Below are 25,472 nucleotides of genomic sequence, written 5' to 3'. Positions count from 1 at the left end.
GATGCAAGTACAAACAAGTACTCTCCATGAGGCCAGTAGTTTTTATGTCGTGGCTTGGTAGAGCTGAGTGCTATGAGATCTTTTCCTTTTTCTTACGTAGTAGAAAATTCAATGACTATGTTGAATGAGTTAGAGAACGCATACTCGTGGTCTTATCTTTCAGTTAAAGAATGCGTTTTTGTGTACCGGATGCAGACGATTGCTTCACCCTTGAACACGAGAAAATGTCACTAATCTACATTAACAAGTGAAGGGAAATATGGTTATTGTCTCTGCGTATTAGAAAGACGCACAAAGAGATATTTCTCCTACATTTTCTTTTAAAAAATTTACTAAATGAGACACTCAGTCTTCAACTCTTCTATAGCCCTGGCAATATGTTACAGCCTGATCCAAGATAAGGTACATCAAGGATGTACCACGGAAGAATACTTCTTCCGAAGAACCAATCAACGCAGGAGCGACGAGTCCATCGTGAGCCACCCTAGACGGATCACGCATGAGTTGATGATCCTACACTCGGGCTCACGATCCTGAGAGTGAGCCACCGGGAACGACTGGATATATAAGATTCGATTCTCTACACTCTTTAGATAGTTTATTTAGACAGTCGTTAACAAAGCATCAAGATTGAATACAGACTGAATCTTTATTACATCTTACTCGCTTCGTGATTACATCTGCTCAAAGCTACTTCCTGTCCTCTCTGCCAACATAAACCAATTGACCTTGGCTTATTACCTTGGGAACTTACCCTATACTATTAGAGTATTGGGTCGGGACGTCACACGTTAACGACTCTTGTTCAGAAGGATACCGAGTATCTTTGAGCAATACGAACCACTATGCCTGGATCTAGCTCGACCACCAATACCCTAACTACCGATCCCGGTACGTTCACGGTCGATAGTGAAGGAAATGTCACCATGGAAGACTTGCCCGACATTTCGTCATTCGGAAACAAGGAACTCTCTGCGCTCATCCAAAACATGTATTAACTCAACAAAGTTTTGGTCGACAAACTCAACAAAGAGAAACCCAGGACGGTTGACATGGGAATCCTCATCAAACGCCAGCCACCCCCTATGTTTAAGGGAGACGTCAAAGAACTTCGTTCGCATTTGATCCAACTCAAAGCTTACTTCAAAGATTATGAGAATACCTTCGACACGGATGAGAAGAAGGTCCGTTTTGCCTCATCGCGCCTCGAAGGAACCGCTTTGAAATGGTTCAGGCCCATCCTGGACAACTACTTGGAAAGTCCGGCCGGGGGAGCCCAAGAACGAACTCAAGAAATCAATGGTCTTTATATAGATTGATTAGTGAATCATACTACCGTAAAGTTCGAAATGGGTGTCGGGGGTTTTCTTAGTTAATTTAGTAGCAAGGCGACGGCTATTTGTAGACTTGTACCCTTCACGTTTCCAGCCGTACCCCGCAGGTACTGTGGAGCACTGTAACAAAGCTAGGACAAGCCTCATGATAGCTGCCCAAAGAGGAAGGCGTCTTAGATAACGCTCCAAAGCAGAGGACCATTGTGCATAGAGACAACGATATATATATTTTACAGTATTTTGTCCTGTCGCTACGATTCCGTGAAAACGCATCTCGTTGCGGCGACGTATTCGCGTGAAACAAGCTGATACGTTGCAATACATGCCGCTACGTATATTTCACACTCTCGTGTGCGCTTGTACATGTAGCAAATGAGGGGTAGATTGGTATGGCAGCTATGCATAATCTGAAGCTGCCCAACGATCGGGCTGCAATTGCTGGGCCGGATATTTCTAGCCCTATAATTCCATCCTGATCTTGCGTGAATAAAAAGCTTCCGCAAGGCAATATTCTCCGTTCTGGGGTATCCTGTGCAATTGCTTCCATTCCGCTGCCTCGAATACCGCCCGTGGTTTGCCACTCGGTCAATTTCTTCCATTGTATTTGAAGATATTGTGGTTGATGGCGCAGAAGATCTTATACGTTACAAGTTTGAGCCTCTTGCTATATTTTTAATCACAATGGACCTAACGGCGCCATCCTCGCGCAATATTACTGGCAACCACTTTGGCGATTATACCACAATCAACCAAGTTGATTTTCATTACCACTCGCCTAATAAGCCTCGAGAAGAGGATACGAAGTGCCTCACGCATTTACGTACAACGGACCCCCGCGACGATAAAGCTCGCATTGAGACCACAAAGGGCGGCCTATTTAAAGATTCATACCGCTGGATCCTCGAGCATAGCGATTTTCGACAGTGGCGCGACGACGAACGCAACCGCCTGCTCTGGATAAAGGGCGATCCTGGCAAAGGCAAGACGATGTTGCTCTGCGGCATTGTGAATGAGCTAAGCTCCGGAACGAGACTAAAGGACCAGAAGGCCAATACACTGCTATCTTACTTTTTCTGTTAGGCCGCCGACGAGCGAATCAACAGCGCTACAGCCGTGTTGCGAGGCCTTATCTACCTGGTTGTGGAGCAGCAACCGGTGCTTATCTCCCACATACAAAAAAAATATAAGCATGGGGGGGAAGCGATTTTTAAAGATGTGAATGCATGGACTGCATTATCGGAGATCTTCTCAAATATTTTAGAGGATGCAAGCCTGGAGCGGATTTATGTGATTATCGACGCACTTGACGAATGCGTGACCGACCTATCAAAGCTGCTTGACTTTATTAGAACGAAGTCCGCCCTCTTTTCCCGCGTCAAGTGGATAGTGTCCAGTCGCAACTGGCCCGATATTGAGGAGCGTCTTAATTCTGCCACTCAGCAAATGAGGCTCTGTCTAGAGCTCAACGAAAAGTCCATCTCGGCAGCCGTCGATGCATATATCAAACACCAAGTCGAATGGCTAGCGCAGAAGAAGAAATACAATGCTATAACAAAAGATGCTGTTTACCATCACTTATCCTCTAATTCTAATAATACCTTCCTCTGGGTATCCTTAGTCTGTCAGAACCTAAAGAGGACCTCATTAGAGAGGCCTCTCCGAACGTTGAACGGGTTTCCCCCTGGACTTGATTCTTTATATGAGAGGATGATGGAGCAAATATATGATTTAGAGGATAGCGATGCTAAGTTTTGTTACCAGATCCTTGCGACCGTGTTGCTCGTGTATCAGCCTGTTACACTGGCTGAGCTTAGCACCCTTGTTGAGTCCCCAGACGATAATCCTGCAGATGCCGAGTTGATCGATAAGACAATAGGGTTTTGTGGCTTATTTCTCACTGTGAGAGACAGCCGGGTTTATGTTATCCACCAGTCAGCCAACGACTACTTAAATAAGGCGATACCTAATATCCTCTACCCTAGTTGCGCCGACGTCCATGGTGTCATCTTCGCGCGGTCTTTATAAGCTATGTCTGCCACGTTACGACGGAATATCTACTATGTATACCCTCCCGGACTCACAATCAACGAAATTAAGGCTCCAGATTCAGATCCGCTAGCCGCTATGCGGTATTCCTGCGTCCATTGGGTCGACCATTTCTGTGATATGCATAACAGCAATGGCCATTCTCAGGGCTATGTTGACCATAAGTGCCAGGAGGTCTTCCTATTCCTTCGGAAATACTTCCTGTACTGGCTTGAGGCTTTGAGCCTTATGGGCCATATAGAAGATGGGGTTCTTTCAATGGCAAGGCTAGAGAGTCTACTAAGAGTAAGCCAGTAGTACTATAATAAGTGAAGTGAAACTGATCAATGAAGGGAAAATCACCGGACCGCCAGTCATCAGACTGCCAATTATTAGAACTTGCGCAAGACTTACGACGGTTTATTCGGCAGAACATTTTAATAATTGCGGATAGTCCACTCCAGGTATATACATCAGCGCTTATATTCAGTCCATTAAACAGCTTAATACGGAATGTATTTAAAGAGGAAGAACCTAAATGGCTAAAGGTTAAGCCTACAGTAGCATACAATTGGAGCCCTTATTTACAAACACTAGAGGGCCATAGCGATTGGGTCTGGTCGGTGGCCTTCTCAGCGGATGGCCGATATCTTGCCTCAGCGTCACGGGATAAGACTATAAAGATCTGGGATGCGACAACAGGCAAAGAGCGACAAACCCTTAAGGGCCATTTCGATTGGGTCACCTCAGTTACTTTCTCAGCAGATGGCCGCTACCTTGCCTCAGCGTCATGGGAGACTATAAAGATCTGGGACGCAACAACAGGTAAAGAGCGACAGACCCTTAAGGGCCATAGCGATTGGGTCTGGTCGGTGGCCTTCTCAGCAGATGGCCGATATCTTGCCTCAGCGTCTGGGGATAAGACTACAAAGATCTGGGATATAACAACAGGCAAAGAGCAACAAGCCCTTAAGGGCCATAGTAATAGGGTCACCTCAGTTACCTTCTCAGCAGATGGCCGCTACCTTGCCTCAGCGTCACGGGAGACTATAAAGATCTGGGACGCAACAACAGGCAAAGAGCGACAGACCCTTAAGGGCCATAGTGATAAGGTCACCTCAGTGGCCTTCTCAGCAGATGGCCGATACCTTGCCTCAGGGTCAGGGGAGACTATAAAGATCTGGGATACAATAACAGGCAAAGAGCGACAAACCCTTAAGGGCCATAGTAATAGGGTCACCTCAGTTACCTTCTCAGCAGATGGCCGCTATCTTGCCTCAGCGTCACGGGAGACTATAAAGATCTGGGACGCAACAACAGGCAAAGAGCGACAGACCCTTAAGGGCCATAGCGATTGGGTCTGGTCGGTGGCCTTCTCAGCAGATGGCCGATACCTTGCCTCAGCGTCTGGGGATAAGACTACAAAGATCTGGGATATAACAACAGGCAAAGAGCAACAAGCCCTTAAGGGCCATAGTAATAGGGTCACCTCAGTTACCTTCTCAGCAGATGGCCGCTATCTTGCCTCAGCGTCACGGGAGACTATAAAGATCTGGGACGCAACAACAGGCAAAGAGCGACAGACCCTTAAGGGCCATAGTGATAAGGTCACCTCAGTGGCCTTCTCAGCAGATGGCCGATACCTTGCCTCAGGGTCAGGGGAGACTATAAAGATCTGGGATACAATAACAGGCAAAGAGCAACAAACCCTTAAGGGCCATAGCGATAAGGTTATTTCAGTTGCTTTCTCAGCAGATGGCCGCTACCTTGCCTCAGGATCATTCGATAAGACTATAAAGATCTGGGACGCAACAATAGGCAAAGAGCAACAGACCCTTAACGTTGACACCAAAATACATACTATATCCTTCGACGACACGGCCTCAAACCTGCATACTGAAGTCGGCCCTATAAAATTGGGTATAGAACATCGAACTGCCCAATCTACAATGGTAGCTCACGTTCTGTCTCCAGATTCGGATACAGCTCAGGATCAGGATCAACGCCAACGCATTGCTAATAATACTCAAAAGGCAAACCATTTTAGCTACGGCCTAAGCACCGATGGATGTTGGATCACTTGGAATGAGCACAATATTTTGTGGCTTCCGCCCGAATACCAGCCTTCTACGTCGGCCGTATGGCCTTATGCACTACCTTTTACTTCGCCACAGGTGCCGTCAACGGACGTACCTATAGCTCTGGGTAATGATTCAGGAAGAGTGGTGGTAATCAGGATGTCTGGTTCAGGGCCATATCCCTTATTATAATCTCTGAGCGTCACATGTCTTTCTCTTTTTCTCAATAACTTTGCAAAGTGAAGGTTGTAGGAGACTATGTTGATTTATTGTTCACTGTGATAATACTTTATGGTACAAGCTAGTACAGCATAAATATAAACCTATAAGTACTGTAACTAAAATAAACGTTAGTAAAAGCATTATTTAACAAAGCCCGCGACACCCATTTTCGTAGAAGTTTTCATTAGATTGCGATTTGCAGTCTCTAAGGGCGTTGCTATGATTCGCTTGTAGAAAGCCTTTGTGGTTATAGAGAGAGCAAACGAAAGAATGGGAAGGAAATGGAAAGACGGGGGTTTGCCAGTGCTGGCGGGGGCCTGTCCTGGTTTTGTTAAAGTGCCCCGCAGTACCTGCAGGATACAACTGGAAGCCTAGAGGTACAAGTCCACAATTAGCCGTCGCCTTGTTACTAAATTAACTAAGAAAACCCGCGACACCCATTTCGAACTCTACGGTAAATAAAGCTTATTTTAAAAAATAATAAAATTAATATTATTTTTACATTAAATAATTTTTAAAAAAATTATTTCTAAATATAAATAAATAAATAATATTTTATAAAATAAAAATAAATTTTTAATAAATAAATATATATATACAGTAGCGCCCGAAATGAGTGTCCAGTTTGTTAATGTGAGTTTCTTTCCGCACGGGCCACTTTTGTGGCGCACTGTGGCTGATACCGTGCGCAGCTTCCGAGCAGGTCGTACCCTCAGCGAAGGCCATACTACAAGCCGGAACTAACCTTTATTTGTGACGTCCAATTTGCTGCCATCTAGGCAGCAACAAAATCGGCCAGTTTATGCCACCAAGAAGCGTCCAGAACAGGCTCTTGTATCACCTACAAGTGCTAATAAATCTACAACCCGACTTATTGCGGCATAATCCAATGAATGGGATGATTCGACGAAACTTGCCCTGCTACATAACACTTCAAGCATGCCTGTAGCTGCAGCAACCGCACCATCAACATAGCACTGCCCCGCACTATCGAAACAGCCACTCTCCTGCATCGGCCGAAGCAATATTATTTCCCATTATACGGAATGAATGCACGTAAGCAGCTCATTAAGCTGTCTGACATTCATCGGGTCGGGATATTCTACTATTATAAGACTAGCTTGGTTATTTAATGCCCCCTTAATGACCATATAAAGGGGTAAAACTCAGTTTATGATATAATAGAGCAAAGGATCATCCGTGAATCTAGGGACGGCCGCGACGATACACGCTAATGCAGCTGTGCAAAGTTTTTATCAGCTTATTTTCTTATAATGTTCTATTTAAAGCTAATCTACTACAAGCCTGTAGTTAAATCTAGCTTCCTATGTGTATAGAATAAAATCATTAATTAAATACATGGTTAGAGTTGCAATTTTGCCTTCAAGTATCTCCTTGCTAAAGAAATTTTGCGGCATATTGAGGCGGTTGATTGGTTAAGAAAATCTATTAAGGTGAGGGGTTAAGCGAACTCCCGATGTCATATTTTTCCCAAGTATACTAATCAATGTCTATCTCTAATTAAGCTATTAACACTCGGAATTATCACTGTGGAGTTTTTCAACAATAATGAATCCGACGGCGCTACGTTCCTGCGATATTGCCAACAGCAATTTTGGCGATAATGTTAGGATCCATTAAGGCGACATCTACAACCACGCGGCCTCCCAGACAGACTCTTGCTTAGCAGACTTACGAATTACCGATCCCTGCGACGATAAGATGCGCATTAAAGAAAGTAAAGGCGGCCTGCTTAAGGACTTATACCGCTGGATCCTCGACTATGCCGACTTTAAAGTGTGGCGTGACAATCTACAGTGCTGGCTACTTTGGATTAAAGGGGATTTCAGTAAGGGAAAGACTATGCTGCTGTGCAGTATTATTGATGAGCTAGAGGAGCTTAAAGCATATTGCCTATTATATTTCTTTTACTAGGCGACTGAAGTATAATTAAGAAGTGTAACGGCTGTGCTGCAGGGGCTTATCTATAGCTTTATTGTTTAGCAGCCATTGCTTATCTCTTATGTGCGAGATAAGTATAATTATGTAGGTAAACAGCTGTTTGAAGATAGTAATGCCTAGATAGCTTTATTTAAGATACTTAAGTCGATATTCGATGATCCCTGCTTTGAAGATGTCGTCTTGATCATTGACGCTCTTAATAAGTGTATAGAAGAACTTCTACGCCTCCTTACCTTAGTTAAGGAGATCTCCTCCTCCTCCTCTGCTAAATGGATTGTGTTAAGTTGCAACTGGCTTAATATTAAGAATAAACTTAAAAGCGCTAAGCAGAAGATCAGTTTATGTCTTAAGCTAAATAAGAATTCTATCTCCGCTGCTGTTTAAACTTATATCTATTATAAGGTAAATCTTCTGGTGGAAGAGAATAGCTATGATGATAAATTATGAGAAAAGACTGAACGCTATTTAATTTCTAAGGCCTATAATATATTTCTTTAGGTGGCTTTGGTTTGTTAGAATTTTAAAGATGTTTAAAGCTGGAATGTACTTAAGGAGCTAGAAACTTACCTACCTGGTCTTAACTCTCTTTATAAATGGATGCTAGATTAGATTTTTAAACTAAAGAACGATAAGAATATCTTTTTCTGTAAGCAGGTCCTTACTATTATATTGACTGTCTACTGGCTAATTACCTTATATAAACTTTACTTTTTTATTAGAAGTCTTAAGGAGTTTTTAAAAGATATTTTATTATTTATAGAAATAATATATCTTTACAGCTCTTTTTTTACTATTTATAGTAATATAATTTACTTTATTTATTAATTAATAAAAGATTATTTAACTATAGATAAAGCCTAGTTTACTATCTCTCCTTCTGGCGTAAACGATATTTATTATACTATCTTTTCTTAATTACTCTAATTTATAAATGCCACGTTATAACGTAATATCTACTGCTTAAAAGCTCCCGGATATTGTATTAGCTAACTTTAACAACTTAATCTAGATCCCTTAATTGCAGTATAATACTTATATATCTATTAGATTAGCTATTTCTGCAACTGTAGTATTAGTGATAATATAAAAGGTGCTTTTTAAAAGGGAGGCTTAGTTAATGTATTCCTGCACTATCATTTTCTTCACTAGTTAAAGGTATTAAGTCTTCTGTAAGGCATATCAGAAGGCATCCTTTTAGTATTAAGGCTTATAGATCTACTTGCGGTTAGTTTCCGTTTAGTCAGATTAGATTCACATAAACTAACTAGTACAGGAACAAATGCCTAAGAGCTAAGTATTAAGCTTAGTACAGAATGCCTAACAATTTATTTTTCAGAATAAATCGGTGGTTAAATCTACACCGCTTTAAGTATACGTATCTGCTTTTATTTTTAGCCCTCGATAGAGTAAAATTCAAAAAACATTTAAAGATAAAAAGCCGTCATAGATAATAATTAAGCCAGCTGTAAAAGCAGGCTGGGATGCCTATCTGCAGACTCTTAAGGGCTACAATAACTTAGTATTCTCAGTTGTCTTCTCACCTAATAGCCAGCTGCTTACCTTAGGTTCACGCAATTACACAGTCAGAGTGTAGGATATAATCTCAGGTGTCTATCTACAGACTCTAAAGGGCTATAATAATAAGGTAATCTTAATTATCTTCTTACTTAATAGCTAGCTGCTTACCTTAGGTTTAGATAATAGTATAGTAAGAGTTTAGGACGTAAACTTAGGTGTCTATTTATAGACTTTTAAAGGCTATAATAACTTAGTATTATCAGCTGTCTTTTTACTTAATAGCCAATTACTTACCTTAAGTCTATAAGATTATACAGTAAAATTATAGAATATAAACTTAAGTATATATTTATAATCTCTTAAGGGCTATAATAACTTAGTATTCTTAATTATTTTCTTACCTAATAGCCAGCTACTTACCTTACAATTATATAATTATATAAATAGATTATGGGATGTAAACTTAAGCACCTATCTGCAATCTTATAAAGGCTATAATAATAAGGTATTATCAGTTATCTTCTTACCTAATAGCCAGCTGCTTACTTTAAGTTTATATAATAATATAATTAAAGTATAGGATATAAACTTAAGTGCTTATTTACAGACTTTTAAAGACTATAGTAACTAGGTATTATTAGTTGTCTTCTTACCTAATAGCCAGCTGTTTACCTTAAGTTTATTTAATTATATAGTTAAAGTCTGGGATGTAAACTTAGGTGCCTGTCTGTAGACTTTTAAAGGCTATAAAAAGTTTATACGCTTAGTTATTTTCTTACCTAATAGCTAGCTGCTTACCTTAGGTTTATTTAATTATACAGTTAGAGTATGGGATATAAACTTAGGTGTATATCTATAGATCTTTAAGGGCTATAATAACTTAGTATTATTAATTGCTTTCTTACCTAATGGCCAGCTGCTTACCTTAAGTTTATATAATTATACAGTAAGATTATAGGATGTAAACTTAAGTACTTATTTACAATCTTATGAGGGCTATAATAATAAGGTATCCTCAGTTATCTTCTTACCTAATGGCCAGCTGTTTACCTTATATTCATCCGATTATATAATTAGATTATAGGATTTAAACTTAGGTGCCTATTTGTAATTTCTGGAGGGCTATAATAATAAGGTATCCTCAGTGATCTTCTTACCTAATGGCCAGCTGCTTGCCTTAGGTTCAGACGATTGTACAGTTAGAGTATGGGACGTAAACTTAGGCGCCTGCCTGCAATCTCTAAAGGGTTATAATAACAAGGTAAATTTAATTATCTTCTTACTAAATAGCCAGCTGCTTACCTTAAGTTTATACAATTATATAGTTAAAGTATAGGATGTAATCTTAGGTGCCTGTCTGTAGACTTTAAAGGGCTATAATAACGAGGTAATTTTAATTATCTTTTTACCTAATAGCCAGCTGTTTACCTTAGGTTTAAACAATAGTATAGTAAAAGTCTAGGATATAAACTTAGGTACCTGTCTGTAATCTTATGAGGGCTATAATAAAGAGATATCCTTAATTATCTTTTTATACAATAGCTAGCAGCTTACCTTAAGTTTATATAATTATATAGTTAGATTATAGGATGTAAATTTAGGCATATGTCTGTAGATTTTTAAGGGCTATAATAATTTAGTATTTTTAGTTATATTTTCACCTAATGGCCAGCTGCTTACCTTAAGTTTATACAATAGTATAGTGAAAGTGTGGGATATAAACTTAGGCGTATGTCTGCAGACCTTTAAAGGCTATAATCATTTAGTATTCTTAGTTGTTTTCTCACCCAATAGCCAGCTGCTTACCTTAGGTTCGTATGATTATACAGTCAGAGTGTAGGATGCAAACTTAGGCAATTGTATTCAGACTTTTCATAGTAGTAAGTCTATAAAATGCCTAGAATTTGATGTAGCGGATAACTTGCGTCTTATCACCGATCTTAGAGTCCTAAGAATTGATGCGTCGATGATAAAGATGCCACCTGAAGTATTATCACGAGATACAGGCTTTCATAACTATAGCATAAGCTCTGACAAAGCATAGATCACAAAAGACAATAAGCCTCTGATTTAGTTGCCTTCAGAGTGTCGACCGAATATATCAGCTGTATTTAGAGCTATAGTTATTATTGGCTGTATGTCAGGTCGGGTATTGATAATGCGGTTTTCTATGGACCGGACTAGTTAAGAATGAAATCGGTTCTATTTCTATTATCGCGACCCAAACATGGCCGCCGAGGAAGGCAAGATAATGGAATAGTCAAACGAAGTCGGTTTCTACTAGGCTCCATCGGTAGGATAATTACAGCTCGACGAAGGACGAATCCTTAAGTGGTGCGTAAGATAATACATATACCGTACTCTATTCTATTCTATATATTAATATTTTCATAACTTTGTATTGGAGGGTTGAAGAGGCCCTTTGTAAAATATAGTGTCTAGTTTAAATTCTAGAAGGGTCTAGATAGAACTGTTTCACCACTTGTGTTATAAGTCAGCTGATAAAGTCCAAAACCCCCTCTCTGCGATGATGCAAGCTCTTTGTGACGGAGGAAGGCTCCAGCCAAAGCGGTTTCAATCGTTGATTTTGGCGGCTGGGTTGACGGTGTTAACGGAACAACTTGGGGGAAGTACTGATCGGAAGGAATAAACTCAATTGGCCCAATATTCAATTGATGAAGTTGGATATGTAAGGAGAAAAAAGGGAACTAAAAGTTTGGACACATATGTATACATGTGCAGCGTGCCAAGCAAAGTCCTCAGGAGCCGGAAATGGCACTCTCATCCAAAAAAGAACGGAATTATTAGGACTGCCCTACAGTAAAACACTGCCTTAAAAACAGTACATGACGATTAGAGGAAGCTCGCACTGTACTAGCCACACTTTCACAAAAGTGGTCCGTGCGGAGAGAAACTTTGCATTGAAAAAAGCGGACACTCATTTCGGTTTCCACTGTAATAAAACTAAAATTATATTATTAATTATTAAAATTTATAAATATATTTTTAAAAAAACTTTAATAAATTAAAATATTAATTAAAAAATTATAAATATTTATTTTAAAAATTTTAATAATTTATTTAAAAAAAGTAAAAAAAATAATATTATTAATAAAATTATTTTATAAAAAAATAATTTATAACTTTATAATAATAAAAAAAATTAAAAAAAAAATCTTAAATTAAAAAATAAAAAATTTAATTTAATTTTATAAACAGTTTTTAAAATTATATTTATAAATATTATAATTATAAAAAAATATTATTTATTTATTCATTCATTTATTCATTTATTACGCCTGGTGGAAAGTCTAAAAGGGTAATTATGAACCTATGGTACGTGTACATTCTGAAGCGTAGCTTTTTTCTTATGGAAGCCTATGAGTCCTTGTCATTCAGTTTCTGCTCTTACAATCTGTTCTCTTGCTTCGCTACGGTTTCTCGTGTTTTATCATTTTTTACAGCGGGCTAGCTTGGAGCTTATTCCCTAAGTGTTTAGGATCCTATCGACGGTAGCTGAAGCAGCGTCTGCTGTCTTTAGTACGAGGTGTTAATGGGAGTTGGGCGGCGAGTTAGTAAGTGGTGCGTGGGTGTTATAGTTTGCGGATGTTATTTGTGTTGCAGCCGTCCTGTGGCCAATGCAAAGCGGATTGTTGCTTGCACTGCCTTTAAATTCGGCATCCAGTCTGGTCCATCGGACGGCGCCTTTCCTCCTAAAAAGAATGAAATATTTCCTCTTTTAGTTTCAGTACAGTAATTGTCATAAAGAGTGTCGCAGTTGTCTAATCTTAAGTAAATTTCCCCGCACGGACCATAGAAGTTTGTGGCTTGTTACAGTGCGAATTATAATATTGTACAGTATTAATGTCAAAGATGGCACTAACATTTCTGCCCCTCCAGTTTTGGCTAATCTATGGCTTATGGAGGGTCGTGCACATCATGACCTACGCCAGCACACGAATCACAATGCTACTTTCCCAAGCCCAACATGATTTGTTACATGATATGCTTTACGGAAGGTGACGCGGGGCTTGAAAAATCGAGAAAAGCAGGCATGAATCGTCTGAAAGGTGACTTCTAGTCTCTTCTTCGCTTGACCAATCACTCATACAACTAGATGTGAAACCGGCTTCCTCTCCAATGTTAACTCTCGTGGTTTTGAGCACGGACCACACCTCATTGGTACATAAAGATACATGAAATAAGCCAGAACTGGCTCGTGTCATCACCCATTTTGGCCATGTGTCAACTTTCTAACAAGTATCTAGAAGTACCTAACGTTGCGCCAAAGGGTCCATAATTAACCTAGCGGCCTCCACAGTGCACAGTACAAATGGACCCCAGTGTCTACTTTACTTATTTTTTCGTGCTAGTCTCGGTAAATAGTTAATCCGAAAGATGCGCTGACTTTTTTCCTTTCGTGGAAATGCTTTGAGATTCATGACCCCGCACACAAGCCACCGACTCTATACAGAATTAAACATTGCTATTTTCCTCCTAGAAACGTCAAGAGTGATCCGAAACTGGTTTCGATGTGATAGGTGGTCCGGTTCATATTCTACCAAGCACCAGCATATCTAGAATTCACAGAACCACAATTTAAAACGGGCCACGTTGCCCCGCTAGAGGCCAATAAGTCTAGCACTCATAAGTTCGGTAAAAATATTTATCCAAAACTAGCGGCTCCATCACGTGCGAACTCTATCTATCACGTGTGCCAATCTCACCATAACCCCGCAAAACATCACGCCCTCCCCCGAGATTGAGTCTTGCTATTTTGTATTAGAAGGCGCTAACAACAACGCGAAAACGCCGCGGATTCTCGCAATGGCTGCCCAAACAGCTACCAAGACCAGAACTCATGATGAATACACTGTGGGATGGGTCTGCGCTCTATCCAAAGAGCAGACCGCGGCGACGGCTATGCTCGACGATAGACATGTCTGTCTTCCGAAGCCGCCAAATGACCCAAATGCATACACCTTGGGGTCGATCGGCAAACATAACATCGTTATAGCCTGCCTGCCGGAAGGTGAGATCGGTGCTAACTTAGCAGCGACTATCGCGACCTGGATGATCTCCACTTTTCCATCTATCAAGTTCGGCTTAATGGTTGGTATCGGCGGAGGTATTCCCCCTAAGGTTCGACTTGGCGATGTAGTGGTCAGCACACCTACAGACCAGTATGGTGGGGTAGTTCAATGGGACTTCGGCAAGGCGGAGGAAGGCGGCAAATTCAAGGAGATCGGATCGTTGAACAACCCACCTACCCCACTCCGCACAGCTTTAACGAAACTAAAGACAGAAAATGAGTTGAGCGGGTCCAAGATACCAGAGTATCTAGACGAACTGAAACAGAAATGGCCGAGACTGGTGCCAAAATACCTTTGGTCTGAGTCACGGATAGACCCTCTGTCTAAATCACACACTTCTCACAACGGTCGCGGTTCCCAGAACCCTAGCAACCCTTTAGAATGTAAAGCCGAACAGATAGATGGGACAGCTACAGGTGATGCAGACCAGAGGAAGCAAAGAGATATACGGGTGCATTACGGTTTGATTGCGTCGGGTAACCAAGTGATCAAAGACGCCAAGTTTCGTGATAACCTTGACCAGCGTTATGACGGGAAGGTATTGTGCGTCGAAATGGAAGCGGCAGGACTGATGAATAATTTCCCATGCATCGTCATCCGGGGCATTTGCGACTATGCCGACTCGCAAAAGGACAAAGATTGGCAGGAACATGCTGCGGCGGTAGCTGCAGCGTTTGCAAAGGAGCTGCTTCAATATGTTCAGCCAAGCGACGTTAACGGAGAGCGCCCAGTGAGAGACATAATTAAAGAATGTTAGTCATTCCCCAGTTAAGCCAATAGAATACCTCTAATAATAAATATAGTTCGTAATGATGTTACACACATTAGGTCCAAGCTGGATGGAAAGGATGATATTGAAATCCTCGGTTGGCTCACACGAACCGACTACGGCCCGCAGCAAAGCGATAACTTTAACAGACGGCAACCAGAAACCGGAATTTGGTTCCTTAAGTCAAGAGAGTTCCAGGATTGGCTGACTACAAGCAGTCAGACACTGTTCTGTCCAGGCATCCCTGGGGCAGGAAAGACTATCCTAACGTCAATTGTGGTTGATTACCTTTACTCAAAGTTCTATAACGACTCGAAGACCGGCATCGCCTACATCTACTGCAACTTCAAAAAGCAGGAAGAGCAGAAGATTTACGACTTATTAGCAAGCGTGTTGAAACAGCTAGCTGAGAGCCAGTCTTGGCTACCTGAGAGCATTAAAAAACTTTATAATCGCCATAAAGCTAAACGAACACGGCCTTCCCTTGATGAAATCTTGACAGTTCTTCAGTCTGTGACGATAATATATTCGAGAATCTTCATCATCGTTGACGCTCTTGACGAATGCCAAGCATCCAGTGGCTGCCGGGCGAGGTTGATCTCAGAACTTTCCAACCTTCAAATGAGGAATGGAGTAAATATCTTTGCGACGTCGAGGATTATCCCGGAGATTAGGGAAAAATTCAAGGGAAGCAAAGAGGTTGAGATCCGTGCTTATGATGAGGATGTGCGAAGATATTTGGATAGCCAGATAGTACAGCTGGGTTCGAAATTCTTAGAAACACACTGCGAAGAGATTAAAACAGAGATCACAAGGGTGGTTGAGGGAATGTAAGTTTCTGTGTCGCTATTATACAAAAACTAGCATGTAACATTTGAACAGGTTCCTCCTCGCGCAGCTTCATTTCGAAACTATCAGAACTAAAAAAACGCTAAAAAAAATCAAAAATACATTGGCGAACCTCCCCACCGGAGAGAAAGCATACGATTGTGCTTACGAAGAGGCTGTACAGAGGATCGAGGGTCACGATTCAGACTCCAAGGAGCTAGCATGGCTGGTTCTACAGTGGATTACTTGCGCAAAGAGACCACTTACTACAAAGGAGCTTCAACATGCACTTGCGGTGGAAATAAATAACACTGAATTAGATGAAGAGAATCTAGTCCAGATTGAAGAGATGGTCTCGGTATGTGCTGGACTAGTCACTATCGACGAAGAAAGCAAGATCATACGGCTAGTCCACTATACAACTCAGGAATACTTCGAGCGGACGCAGAAACGTTGGTTTCCAACTGCACAGACTGAGATTGCCACAGTTTGCGTTGCCTACCTCTCATTTAGCGCTTTTGAGACTGGGTTCTGTGAAACAGACCAGAAATTTGAGGAGCGATTACAATCATTTCCGTTCTACGGTTATGCTGCATGCAACTGGGGACACCATGCTCCTAAGGATGAAGCGAGTCAAGAAGTCATCAGGTTTCTCGAGAGTAAAGCTAAGGTCGAGGCATCGAGTCAAGCGCTGATGGCCACTAAGGGACACTCATTGGATGTAAATTACAGTCAAACAATTCCAAAGAAAATGACCGGACTACACTTGGCGGGATTCTTTGGGGTGAACAAGGCCACAGATATACTCCTTGAACTTGGACACAGCCCAAATGTGGAAGATAGTTGGAAACGAGAGCCTCTGTGGTATGCTGCCCAGAACGGACATGAGGCCATCGTTAAGCTAATTTTAGCATGCGGAGCGAACGTTAATGCTGCTTCTGGCGATAATACACAGACTGCACTCCAAGCAGCAGCTGGGAAAGGCCATCAAGAGATTGTTGAGAAGCTGCTGGCAGCAGGAGCCGATGTTAATGCTGCTGCTGCTGGCTTTTATGGACGGACTGCACTCCAAGCAGCAGCTTGGAACGGCCATCAAGAGATTGTTGAGAAGCTGCTAGCAGCAGGAGCCGATATTAATGCTGCTAGCTATTATGGATGGACTGCACTCCAAGCAGCAGCTGAGAAGGGCCACCAAGAGATTATTAAGAAGCTGCTAGCAGCAGGAGCCGATATTAATGCTGCTGCTGGTGCTGGCGATTCTGGACAGACTGCACTCCAAGCAGCAGCTGGGAATGGCCATCAAGAGATTGTTGAGAAGCTGTTAGCAGCAGGAGCCGATGTTAATGCTGCTGACGGTGATAGACAGACTGCACTCCAAGCAGCAGCTGGGAAGGGCCATCAAGAGATTGTTGAGAAGCTGCTAGCAGCAGGAGCCGATATTAACGCTGCTGCTGCTGGCCGTCATGGACGAACTGCACTCCAAGCAGCAGCTGAGAAGGGCCATCAAGAGATTGTTGAGAAGCTGCTAGCAGCAGGAGCCGATATTAATGCTGCTGCTGCTGGCCGTCATGGACGGACTGCACTCCAAGCAGCAGCTGAGAAGGGCCATCAAGAGATTGTTGAGAAGCTGCTAGCAGCAGGGGCCGATGTTAATGCTGCTGCTGCTGCTGGATATAATGGACGGACTGCACTCCAAGCAGCAGCTTGGAACGGCCATCAAGAGATTGTTGAGAAGCTGCTAGCAGCAGGAGCCCAGCAGCAACTAGAATCCAAATAAGAATGGCAATTACCATCAGTCTAAGCTGGAATCAGCGTCTGACTCAAAGATCACGGTTAAGGGCAAGCTTAAGGAAGACTCCAACTCGGGCTCATGGTACTAGAGCAAGAGCACAGTTAGGAGACATTAGATGATGCATATTTCCTTTGAGCAGCGCGCAAACGAGCTGGCCCATATTATGAGGTCTGCTAACCGACCTATCACACTTAACATAACCCAGACCAGCACCGGTAGCGTCGGGGTCGGGGCCGGGCTAAGGCTCATCGGCCGCTGGGCAATTCATGGGCACTCTAGCATTAGGCGCGGGAACTGGAGCTGCAGCCGCCGCCATCACCTTGGGAGCGGCATTGGCGAGTTCTTGGTCTGGGGTCACCGTCTTAGTGAGGCCTATCGGATGGGCCGTCGTTTGTGCTGATATATATATTGGAAACCTATAGTGATGGGCCGCTCAACCATCCAGTCCAGCGGCATTGCCCTTCGTGATATCTTAAATGGCCCCATCCTCCGACAGACCATCATGATCGGCGACGGCATTCGACGTAAGTGATATTAACTCTCTCCAGCGGCGCTCTTGCTTTTCATACAATCCCGATCTAATTCGATGGAAAGCAATCTTTCCATAGATTTGCGAATTATATGATAGGCTACTCTGGTCCTAGCAACAACAAAGCATATTAGCAGCTAGTAGCTAGGAATAATACTTCTGTGAAATATTTACCTACTGTGTGATACCTTAATGCGTAGTGAGTGACTGCTAGGCAGACATTTGCTATTGAATTACCGGTAAAACATATATCCGATAGTGATATGCAATTGAGAAGTCTACAGTTTGTATGATGAGACATGGACACTGTAACATGGTCCGTGCACCGGGAATTTATTATACTTTGTGTTCGTACACGAGGAAGCCGGATTCGCATCTAGTTGTAGAGTCGTTCACATTCATTCTAGAGTTTACATAGAGTAGCCAAAAGTGTCCAAGGAGGAAAACACTGTTAAGAGAATGAGCCAGAGGATACTCTATTTCTTCCAGAAAATTCTACCACGTGATATAACACGTAATTAACCTGATGAAGCTTAACCGTGTGATCGATTAATATGATCTACCTATTCAAGCGATGGCAATTCCTCCCACCATAAGACTATAAATAACTCCCACCCAAATAAGAGCATCAGGTGAATAAGACTAGCAGAATTATACTCTTGTAGTGCTGCATAGGGGGTTGACTAAGGCGGCGGTATAAATGCAAGACTTATAGCTATATAAAATACAACCTAAATTCTCCACTTCTCTACCATTGACTGAGACGAGATCGTATAAGGATGCCTCGGACCTAGGACATGATGTCGAGTTTGAGCACAGGTCTTCATCAAAGCTAGGGCATCATTATGTCGACCTTGGCTTTTCCAAGTGATAGCCAGATTGTTTATGCTGGTTAGTGTATCTGGATGATCTGCACCCAGCTTCGTCTTGCGAGTCTCCATCACTTGTACTTCTAGATCCTCGGCCTCCTTCCATCGGCCCTGGTTCCAAAATGTTGATGCAATGTTGGCCATGCTGGCCAGTGTATGTGGATGATCTGCGCCCAGCTTCGTCTTGCTTATCTCTATCACTTGCATATTTAGATCCTCGGCCTCCTTCCATCGGCCCTGGTTCCCATATGTTAATGCAAGGTTGGCCATGCTGGCCAGTGTATGTGGATGATCTGCGCCCAGCTTCGTCTTGCTTATCTCTATCACTTGCATATTTAGATCCTCGGCCTCCTTCCATCGGCCCTGGTTCCAAAATGTTGATGCAAGGTTAGCCATGCTGGTCAGTGTATCTGGATGATCTGCGCCCAGCTTCGTCTTGCTTATCTCTATCACTTGTACTTCTAGATCCTCGGCCTCCTTCCATCGGCCCTGGTCCCTGTATGTTGATGCAAGGTTGGCCATGCTGGTCAGTGTATCTGGATGATCTGCACCCAGCTTCGTCTTGCGAGTCTCCATCACTTGCATATTTAGATCCTCGGCCTCCTTCCATCGGCCCTGGTTCCAAAATGTTAATGCAAGGTTGCCTATGCTGGTCAGTGTATCTGGATGATCTGCGCCCAGCTTCGTCTTGCTTATCTCTATCACTTGTACTTCTAGATCCTCGGCCTCCTTCCATCGGCCCTGGTCCCTGTATGTTGATGCAAGGTTGGCCATGCTGGTCAGTGTATGTGGATGATCATGTCCTAATAAGTCTCTTCGTATCTCTCCTGCCTCTATATTGAACATCTCTGCATGACTCCATTTGCCCTCAAAGTAAAAGTATCCAGCAATACGGTGGAGAAGAGATGCCTTTGCTTCGTTCTCATCTCTTGATTTCGACCCATCTAATTGTAGCACAGCGTTTGCATGTGATAGGTATGCGGCACATTTTGTTCGGGTTTCGTATTTGCCAAACGGATACATTTCCGACACCGTCATCAGTGCTTCCGTGCCGAATCGACCACTCGTGCCCCGGCTCGTAAGCCACTTGCGCGTCACCAACTGTACGAGCCGATGCATATCGAAGCTGCCACTAATCTCCTCCGTCACGAACGAGAAGGCCTTGAGGATACCCAGCGCTTCTGTAAGCTCTATTTCGCCTCGCGGGACCCCGTTCCCTGCTCGCTCGGCATAATGCGATATAAACTGAGTCGGGATATCTTGTCGATCGAGCATACTCATGAAGGAGAGGAGTTCGCTGGCTAAGACTTGCTGCCGCTCGATCAGCTGGAACGAAAGCATCCATGTTTGCGCCACTGCCTGGGGAGCTTCTGTGTCTCGCCCCACTGTCTCGAATTCCCTGCTCAGCAGGTGCACGATGTTCTTGTCGCTATTGCTTAGTAGTTGAAGGTACTTGTGCACTGTTATGCTCGTTTCTTGAATGAACGCAGCAGCCTGAGCTAACGCTAGCGGCAGGTGTTCTAATTGAGAAGAAAGCGTTGACAATTCAGTAATGGTTGTGCTGATGTCTTTGAGCTTCGCACGGAGGAGTTGTGCTGACTCCTCCTCATTCATTCGAAGCACTTCTATCGGCTGCTGTCCTTTGGTCATCCTAACTCCCACCTGCTTGTTCCTGGTCGTGATGAGAATTGTACCGTGGGCACATTCGGGCAAGTATCGAGCCAGATTCTTCTCATCTTTCGCCTTGCTGGGGCTTGTAGCAGTATCTGCAGGCTGGCCAGAGAAAAGCTGCATGTCATCTGCGTTGTCAATGACCATGAGCCACTCTCCGTGGTCCTTCTCCTCCAGCCAACCTTTCAATAATAGTGGCATATCAGCCTTAGGTTCTGCGTGGCCAGGGATGTCGTACTCTTGTGCGATAGATGCGAACGCTTGGCGAAATCGGGCGGCACTACTAGCATGAATCCAGAAAACGGAAACCGTAGGGTGTGTCTTTTGTAGCTGGAATACATATTCCAATGCGATTTGCGTTTTACTATCCCCTGTTAGCATACGATATAAACCAGAGGGTTTGTGATAACGTACCCAGTCCCGCCTAAGCCATACAATGATGCTCTTGCTTGAGATGTGCTACTCGCCTGTTGCGTATGCCCCAGCTGGTCCTTTAATATTTTAAGGATTTCTGAGCGTCCTACAAAGTCTGGATTACTTGTGTAGGGCACAAAATCTAGACTTTTGGTTAGTAGCTCGTAGATATTGCTGAGGGCGGCCAAACCTACACTTCACGGTCGAAGTCCGTTGGACTCGCGCTACAAGTTGGTATTAGCTAAAATCAAGCACAAGGATGATTGAATAAAGACCTTCTTCGATTTACATAGAACCGGCGAGAAGCACTTAAGCTACTTACAAAAGCGAGCCTTCACCACGTTAGAAGCCTCCTGCTCAAACTGTTGAAGCTTATGCAGCGCACTGGTGTACCCTATATCATTTCTATTACCAAACTTCACCATCATTGAATGATCCGAGTCTAGGGGGATCTTGTCCTCCATAAAGTCTGGGAGTTGAAGAAGAGCCGAGTCGTTGTCCACCTTGGTAATGAAGTCACCAGTTCTTTCCCAGCGTTGGCTGTCGCTGTCCTATTACTAGTGTCAGCCATCTCCAAGGTGCTATGTATACCATATTATCTTACAAATTGAAGCTGCCTAGTCTGCCCTGTTTCGTAGAAGCTTACAATCTTCCGGTCTCGGACCAGATTCTTGAAATCGGCCAGCTGATTCTCTAGCAAGTCGGACTTGACTCTGATCTGCTGAAGCAGCGCGCTCCGCGGGTGGTTATCTTGACTAGCCAGCATCTTTTCGATATCATTTACCACTAGCCCCTTATGTGGAATCCCAAAGAGAAGCATCCCGTATGTAGCCTTGTGGAGCGTTGCAATCGTGGGATGATCGTCTTCGTTCGTTTGGACCGCCTTTACAAGGCACTATACTGCTATTAAGCTTTTTACATGTGAGTTACAACGGATAACCTACGTGAGCAAGTATAATACCGCCAAAGCTATGCGCGATGAAGAAGAGTGGTCGCTGCCTTAGCTAGAGCGGTGCAATTATTAGCCTCATATTTGTGCTCTTGTGACAGCATGTTATAATAGAGCTTACCTCCTCTGTGTTCCTGATTTTCTTGAGTGCCTCCATTAGCCCCCGGCTATAGTCCATAATGGTGTCGATCCCACGGGTTGAGAGCTTCGAGTTGTAGCCATAGGTCATCGTGCGACAGTAGGGCAGGTCTTGAGACAGAAAATGGCGCAACCACATCCGCCCAAGGTTTCCCTTACCCCTCCATGAGCCATATGCATGTCCATCGAGACCGGTGATAGCGATTATACTGCGACCCAGTGGATTAGCATTAGGGCTGCGCACAGGAACAACAAGAGCAGGTTGCACCATCAACGAAATGTTACATACTCTGCGGTAACTGGCTTGTCTGCTTTGGGGGTGTAGAGCTGTGTAAACCCAAAAAAATGTTGGTCAAAATTAATATCCACATTACCCATCTCAACCTGCCAGTCTTCCAGAGGGTTCGCAACTAGCGCGGACAAGAAATCAGGAACTCTACCGCCAAACTCTACTAACGCAACCCTCTCCTGCCCATTGTTGGAGCAAGATGGCACGATGCTTGCGGTGACTTTTAACTGTGACTGTTCTTCACCCTTTAACAGGTCTTTGCGGATAAAATCCACCAGCGCATCGTTCGTCTGCGAGGCGAGGAGGCCAGTAACGCGAAAAACAAGGTTCTTTTGCCTAGTAACCGCCTGAGTAGAGTCGCTTCGTAATCGAGAGGTAGCAGTTACAGGTGCTTGGGTGTTGGATGAATTCCGAAATGCATCGACAGCGTTCGGCGTTGCCACGTCCTCGTGGGGCGGATGGTGGCTCATCTTCCGGCGTTTCGTGGCTGGCATCCTGTAATGTCTAAATTATGGACCTTTCGTAATCTTACTTGTGTTCGCGGACTCCGCTATCAGTCAATGCGGCGCCTATGGCATGTTAAGCAGGTAGAGAATGGGATGATAATCGACGAGAAAAGGGGGTGAGAAGAAACTACGAGAAGTGGGAGAAAGCAATAAGGCGCCAGGCTGCTTCGTGTGGCTGAAATTAGCGCAACCAATGATGGCTAGAGTAAGGCCTAAGTAGAACATCGACGAGAAAAGAGGCACAAGAGTGACTAATGCGTAGTAAAAAGCTATGGAGCGGATGATCAGCTTGTTAGTGGGGAGATACAACTCCGATATAGAACGGCCCGTTCCTAGCGTTCTTTTACCCCTTGATTTCATATATTACATAGTATCAATAAGATGATGCGATCCACAAAGGTGGGTGCACTTTGTGGAAGCCCAGACAACGAGATTTCTTAAACCTCATTTCTAAGGCATCATTTGATTGCTTAGGCTGACAAGCATGTGCATTACCCACACACTAGCACACAGCTACACAAGTCCAAAAATAGACTAGTTCATGATGTTTGTGATACTCAAATGATCGCGCTAAGCTTGTCCTCTTCTTCTGTAATGCTGTAGAATGAGATGGAACTCGTAAATGGAACTTTACCGGTTCTACCGATGTGCGTCTTGATTTTGAAGTGTAAGTGCGGGCTCAGATGAAATGGGCTGTTAGTCGCGGCTTTGTATCTTTTAACTTTACCGTGCTAATGTTTTTTTTTTTTAGCGAATGAAGTGAAACTACAGAGCGTTTCGCACGTGACTGGAGCCACCCTTCCTTTGTGCGGAAAAATGGTCGGCACGAGCTTCTATAGAATGACATGGAATACTATGGAACACTAAGGTACATTGTGTTTGCTTAGGGCCGCTGGCGTCCTGGCTGGCGTTCCTGGGATGATTCGAGTCGCATTTGCCTCTTGCCTCCTTTGATAGGCACGCCACCATGGAGGATGCATACTACGATCCAGCCTTATATTATGATGTCGAGCTTGATTTTCAGACCCCTAGGCTTGAGAGTAGCAGTGCGAGCCCGATTGGCCAGAGTCAGCAGCGATCTCATAGTCCATCACTTCCGCTGCTCCAGTTGAGCGACTGGGACGAAGACCTGCTATATGATGAATTTCCACCTACATGCATCCATTACTCTATCGAGTGGGATTTACGCTTAAATACAGGAAAAAGGCTAATGAAGCTCATGTACAATCCAGAACTCGAGCAAGATCTTGTGCTGGCGCCTGGTGCGTACTGGGACAAGTCTTGGAAGAAAAAGCTTGAGGACCGCCTCAAGAAGAAGACCCCAGCCACTAAATGCTACGAACCTGAAGAGGCTAACTTCGTCATATCTGTCTCGGACCGAGCCGAAACTAATTTTTCGAAATCTTACCCCGATTTTGATATAAACTGGAAGGAGGTCGAGAAGCAGCTGCAAATTTGGAGCCCTCTGTTCCGTGGAGGGAGGAAATTGCATATAAAGGTAGTATTTGTTTATAAGCCTTCGGTTCCATCGGCATCAACGAGCACCCGCTCAAGTACCCGACGAAGAGGAGGAGCCACGGGAAGACAACACGCAGAACTAGAAGCTGAGCAAGCAGAAGATGAGGCTGCTGGCCGGCCCAATCATTGGTCCAAAGTTTATGCTATTATGCAATGCGATGGTCCCCCATGCTCCGGAACGCAGTGCTTTCGTGATCCGGAGCGAGGTAACAAGCATTTTCCTGCAGACGGCGACATTATGCAAGAGCTGGTCACGTATTCCGAAGAAGGTAACAAGTTTGAGGACCAGAAGGATGTGCCACAATTCATCCGTGACATGATTTACAAAAAGGACCGCCTTAATGAGCAACGGAAGGAAAGCAGCAAGAAACGAAAACGAAGAGACTCGTTTATAGATAGCTATCCGATCCACATTACCAATGTCTTACCTGGTCCCTCCAATCAAGCGTCAGCCGTAGCCCTTACAGGGCCACCAAAGGACATTGACGTGGATGAGTGGGACATTCCTGAACCGAGAGATGACGCAATAGAACTGTATGGTATATTTCACTGTGCTCGGGTTAGCAGTGATATCTGGAAAGCGAGCATTCGAAAGGCAGTCGCGTTCACATTTCAACAAGGGCTCGATCTCAAGTATATGTACATGTGCCAGCAACAATGTGTTGAAATTTTTGTCAATGCGGGTATTTTGCCGGGTATTGCGGAATCCTGGGTTCGTGATGTCAAGAAGTGGGTGGATAAGGTGAATAACGGGACTATATAATAGCGTACGTGTACTTTCTTTCTTCTTTCTTTATATATAGGCTATTTTATGATGTATGGACTGTTTATTCGTGAGGTTCCTCCACAGATAATCCAGCATGGCGGAAATGACCTCTAGCGCTTGATCGTCGGGAGCCAACAATCCTAACACACATTTTTAAGAACGCTCTGAAGTCTCCTTTAATAAGACCTAAATGTTGATTCCA

At 43.5% G+C, this 25,472-nt stretch overlaps 6 protein-coding genes across 6 annotated transcripts; 5 read left to right on the top strand and 1 right to left on the bottom strand.

The window, feature by feature from the left end:
* Window positions 1-845: 845 nt before the first annotated feature.
* TRIVIDRAFT_224498 (uncharacterized protein) lies at window positions 846-1,319 on the top strand (the record flags this gene model as incomplete). The annotated part of the gene is made up of 2 exons (XM_014098546.1): window positions 846-891; window positions 1,009-1,319. The coding sequence occupies 2 exons, from the start codon at window positions 846-848 to the stop codon at window positions 1,317-1,319; spliced, it is 357 nt and encodes a 118-aa protein (XP_013954021.1).
* A 572-nt stretch (window positions 1,320-1,891) lies between these two features.
* TRIVIDRAFT_209827 (uncharacterized protein) lies at window positions 1,892-6,438 on the top strand (the record flags this gene model as incomplete). Its single annotated transcript, XM_014098545.1, has 6 exons — window positions 1,892-2,339; window positions 2,415-3,233; window positions 3,432-3,665; window positions 3,908-5,564; window positions 6,261-6,292; window positions 6,352-6,438. 6 exons carry the CDS (start codon window positions 2,016-2,018, stop codon window positions 6,436-6,438), a joined length of 3,153 nt encoding a protein of 1,050 aa, XP_013954020.1.
* Window positions 6,439-9,110: 2,672 nt separating this feature from the next.
* On the top strand, window positions 9,111-10,979 carry TRIVIDRAFT_46845 (uncharacterized protein; the record flags this gene model as incomplete). The annotated part of the gene is made up of 4 exons (XM_014098544.1): window positions 9,111-9,211; window positions 9,587-9,629; window positions 10,260-10,400; window positions 10,764-10,979. Coding segments are annotated over 4 exons (501 nt in total), but the record flags the coding sequence as incomplete, so codon positions are not given.
* A 2,987-nt stretch (window positions 10,980-13,966) lies between these two features.
* TRIVIDRAFT_171764 (uncharacterized protein) lies at window positions 13,967-17,623 on the top strand (the record flags this gene model as incomplete). The annotated part of the gene is made up of 5 exons (XM_014098543.1): window positions 13,967-14,648; window positions 14,727-14,984; window positions 15,006-15,831; window positions 15,884-16,724; window positions 16,824-17,623. 5 exons carry the CDS (start codon window positions 13,967-13,969, stop codon window positions 17,604-17,606), a joined length of 3,390 nt encoding a protein of 1,129 aa, XP_013954018.1.
* Window positions 17,624-18,881: 1,258 nt separating this feature from the next.
* On the bottom strand, window positions 18,882-23,342 carry TRIVIDRAFT_231280 (uncharacterized protein; the record flags this gene model as incomplete). The annotated part of the gene is made up of 8 exons (XM_014098542.1): window positions 18,882-21,054; window positions 21,105-21,246; window positions 21,299-21,328; window positions 21,427-21,655; window positions 21,709-21,999; window positions 22,049-22,108; window positions 22,175-22,400; window positions 22,481-23,342. 8 exons carry the CDS (start codon window positions 22,972-22,974, stop codon window positions 18,882-18,884), a joined length of 3,645 nt encoding a protein of 1,214 aa, XP_013954017.1.
* Window positions 23,343-23,968: 626 nt separating this feature from the next.
* TRIVIDRAFT_118746 (uncharacterized protein) lies at window positions 23,969-25,249 on the top strand (the record flags this gene model as incomplete). The annotated part of the gene is made up of 2 exons (XM_014098541.1): window positions 23,969-24,508; window positions 24,782-25,249. Coding segments are annotated over 2 exons (1,008 nt in total), but the record flags the coding sequence as incomplete, so codon positions are not given.
* Window positions 25,250-25,472: the final 223 nt, after the last annotated feature.

This window comes from Trichoderma virens (genome assembly GCF_000170995.1).
Source record: "Trichoderma virens Gv29-8 chromosome Unknown TRIVIscaffold_82, whole genome shotgun sequence".
NCBI lineage: Eukaryota > Fungi > Ascomycota > Sordariomycetes > Hypocreales > Hypocreaceae > Trichoderma > Trichoderma virens.
Note: the sequence above shows the minus strand (reverse complement) of the source record. Positions and strands in the feature narration are given on the sequence as shown.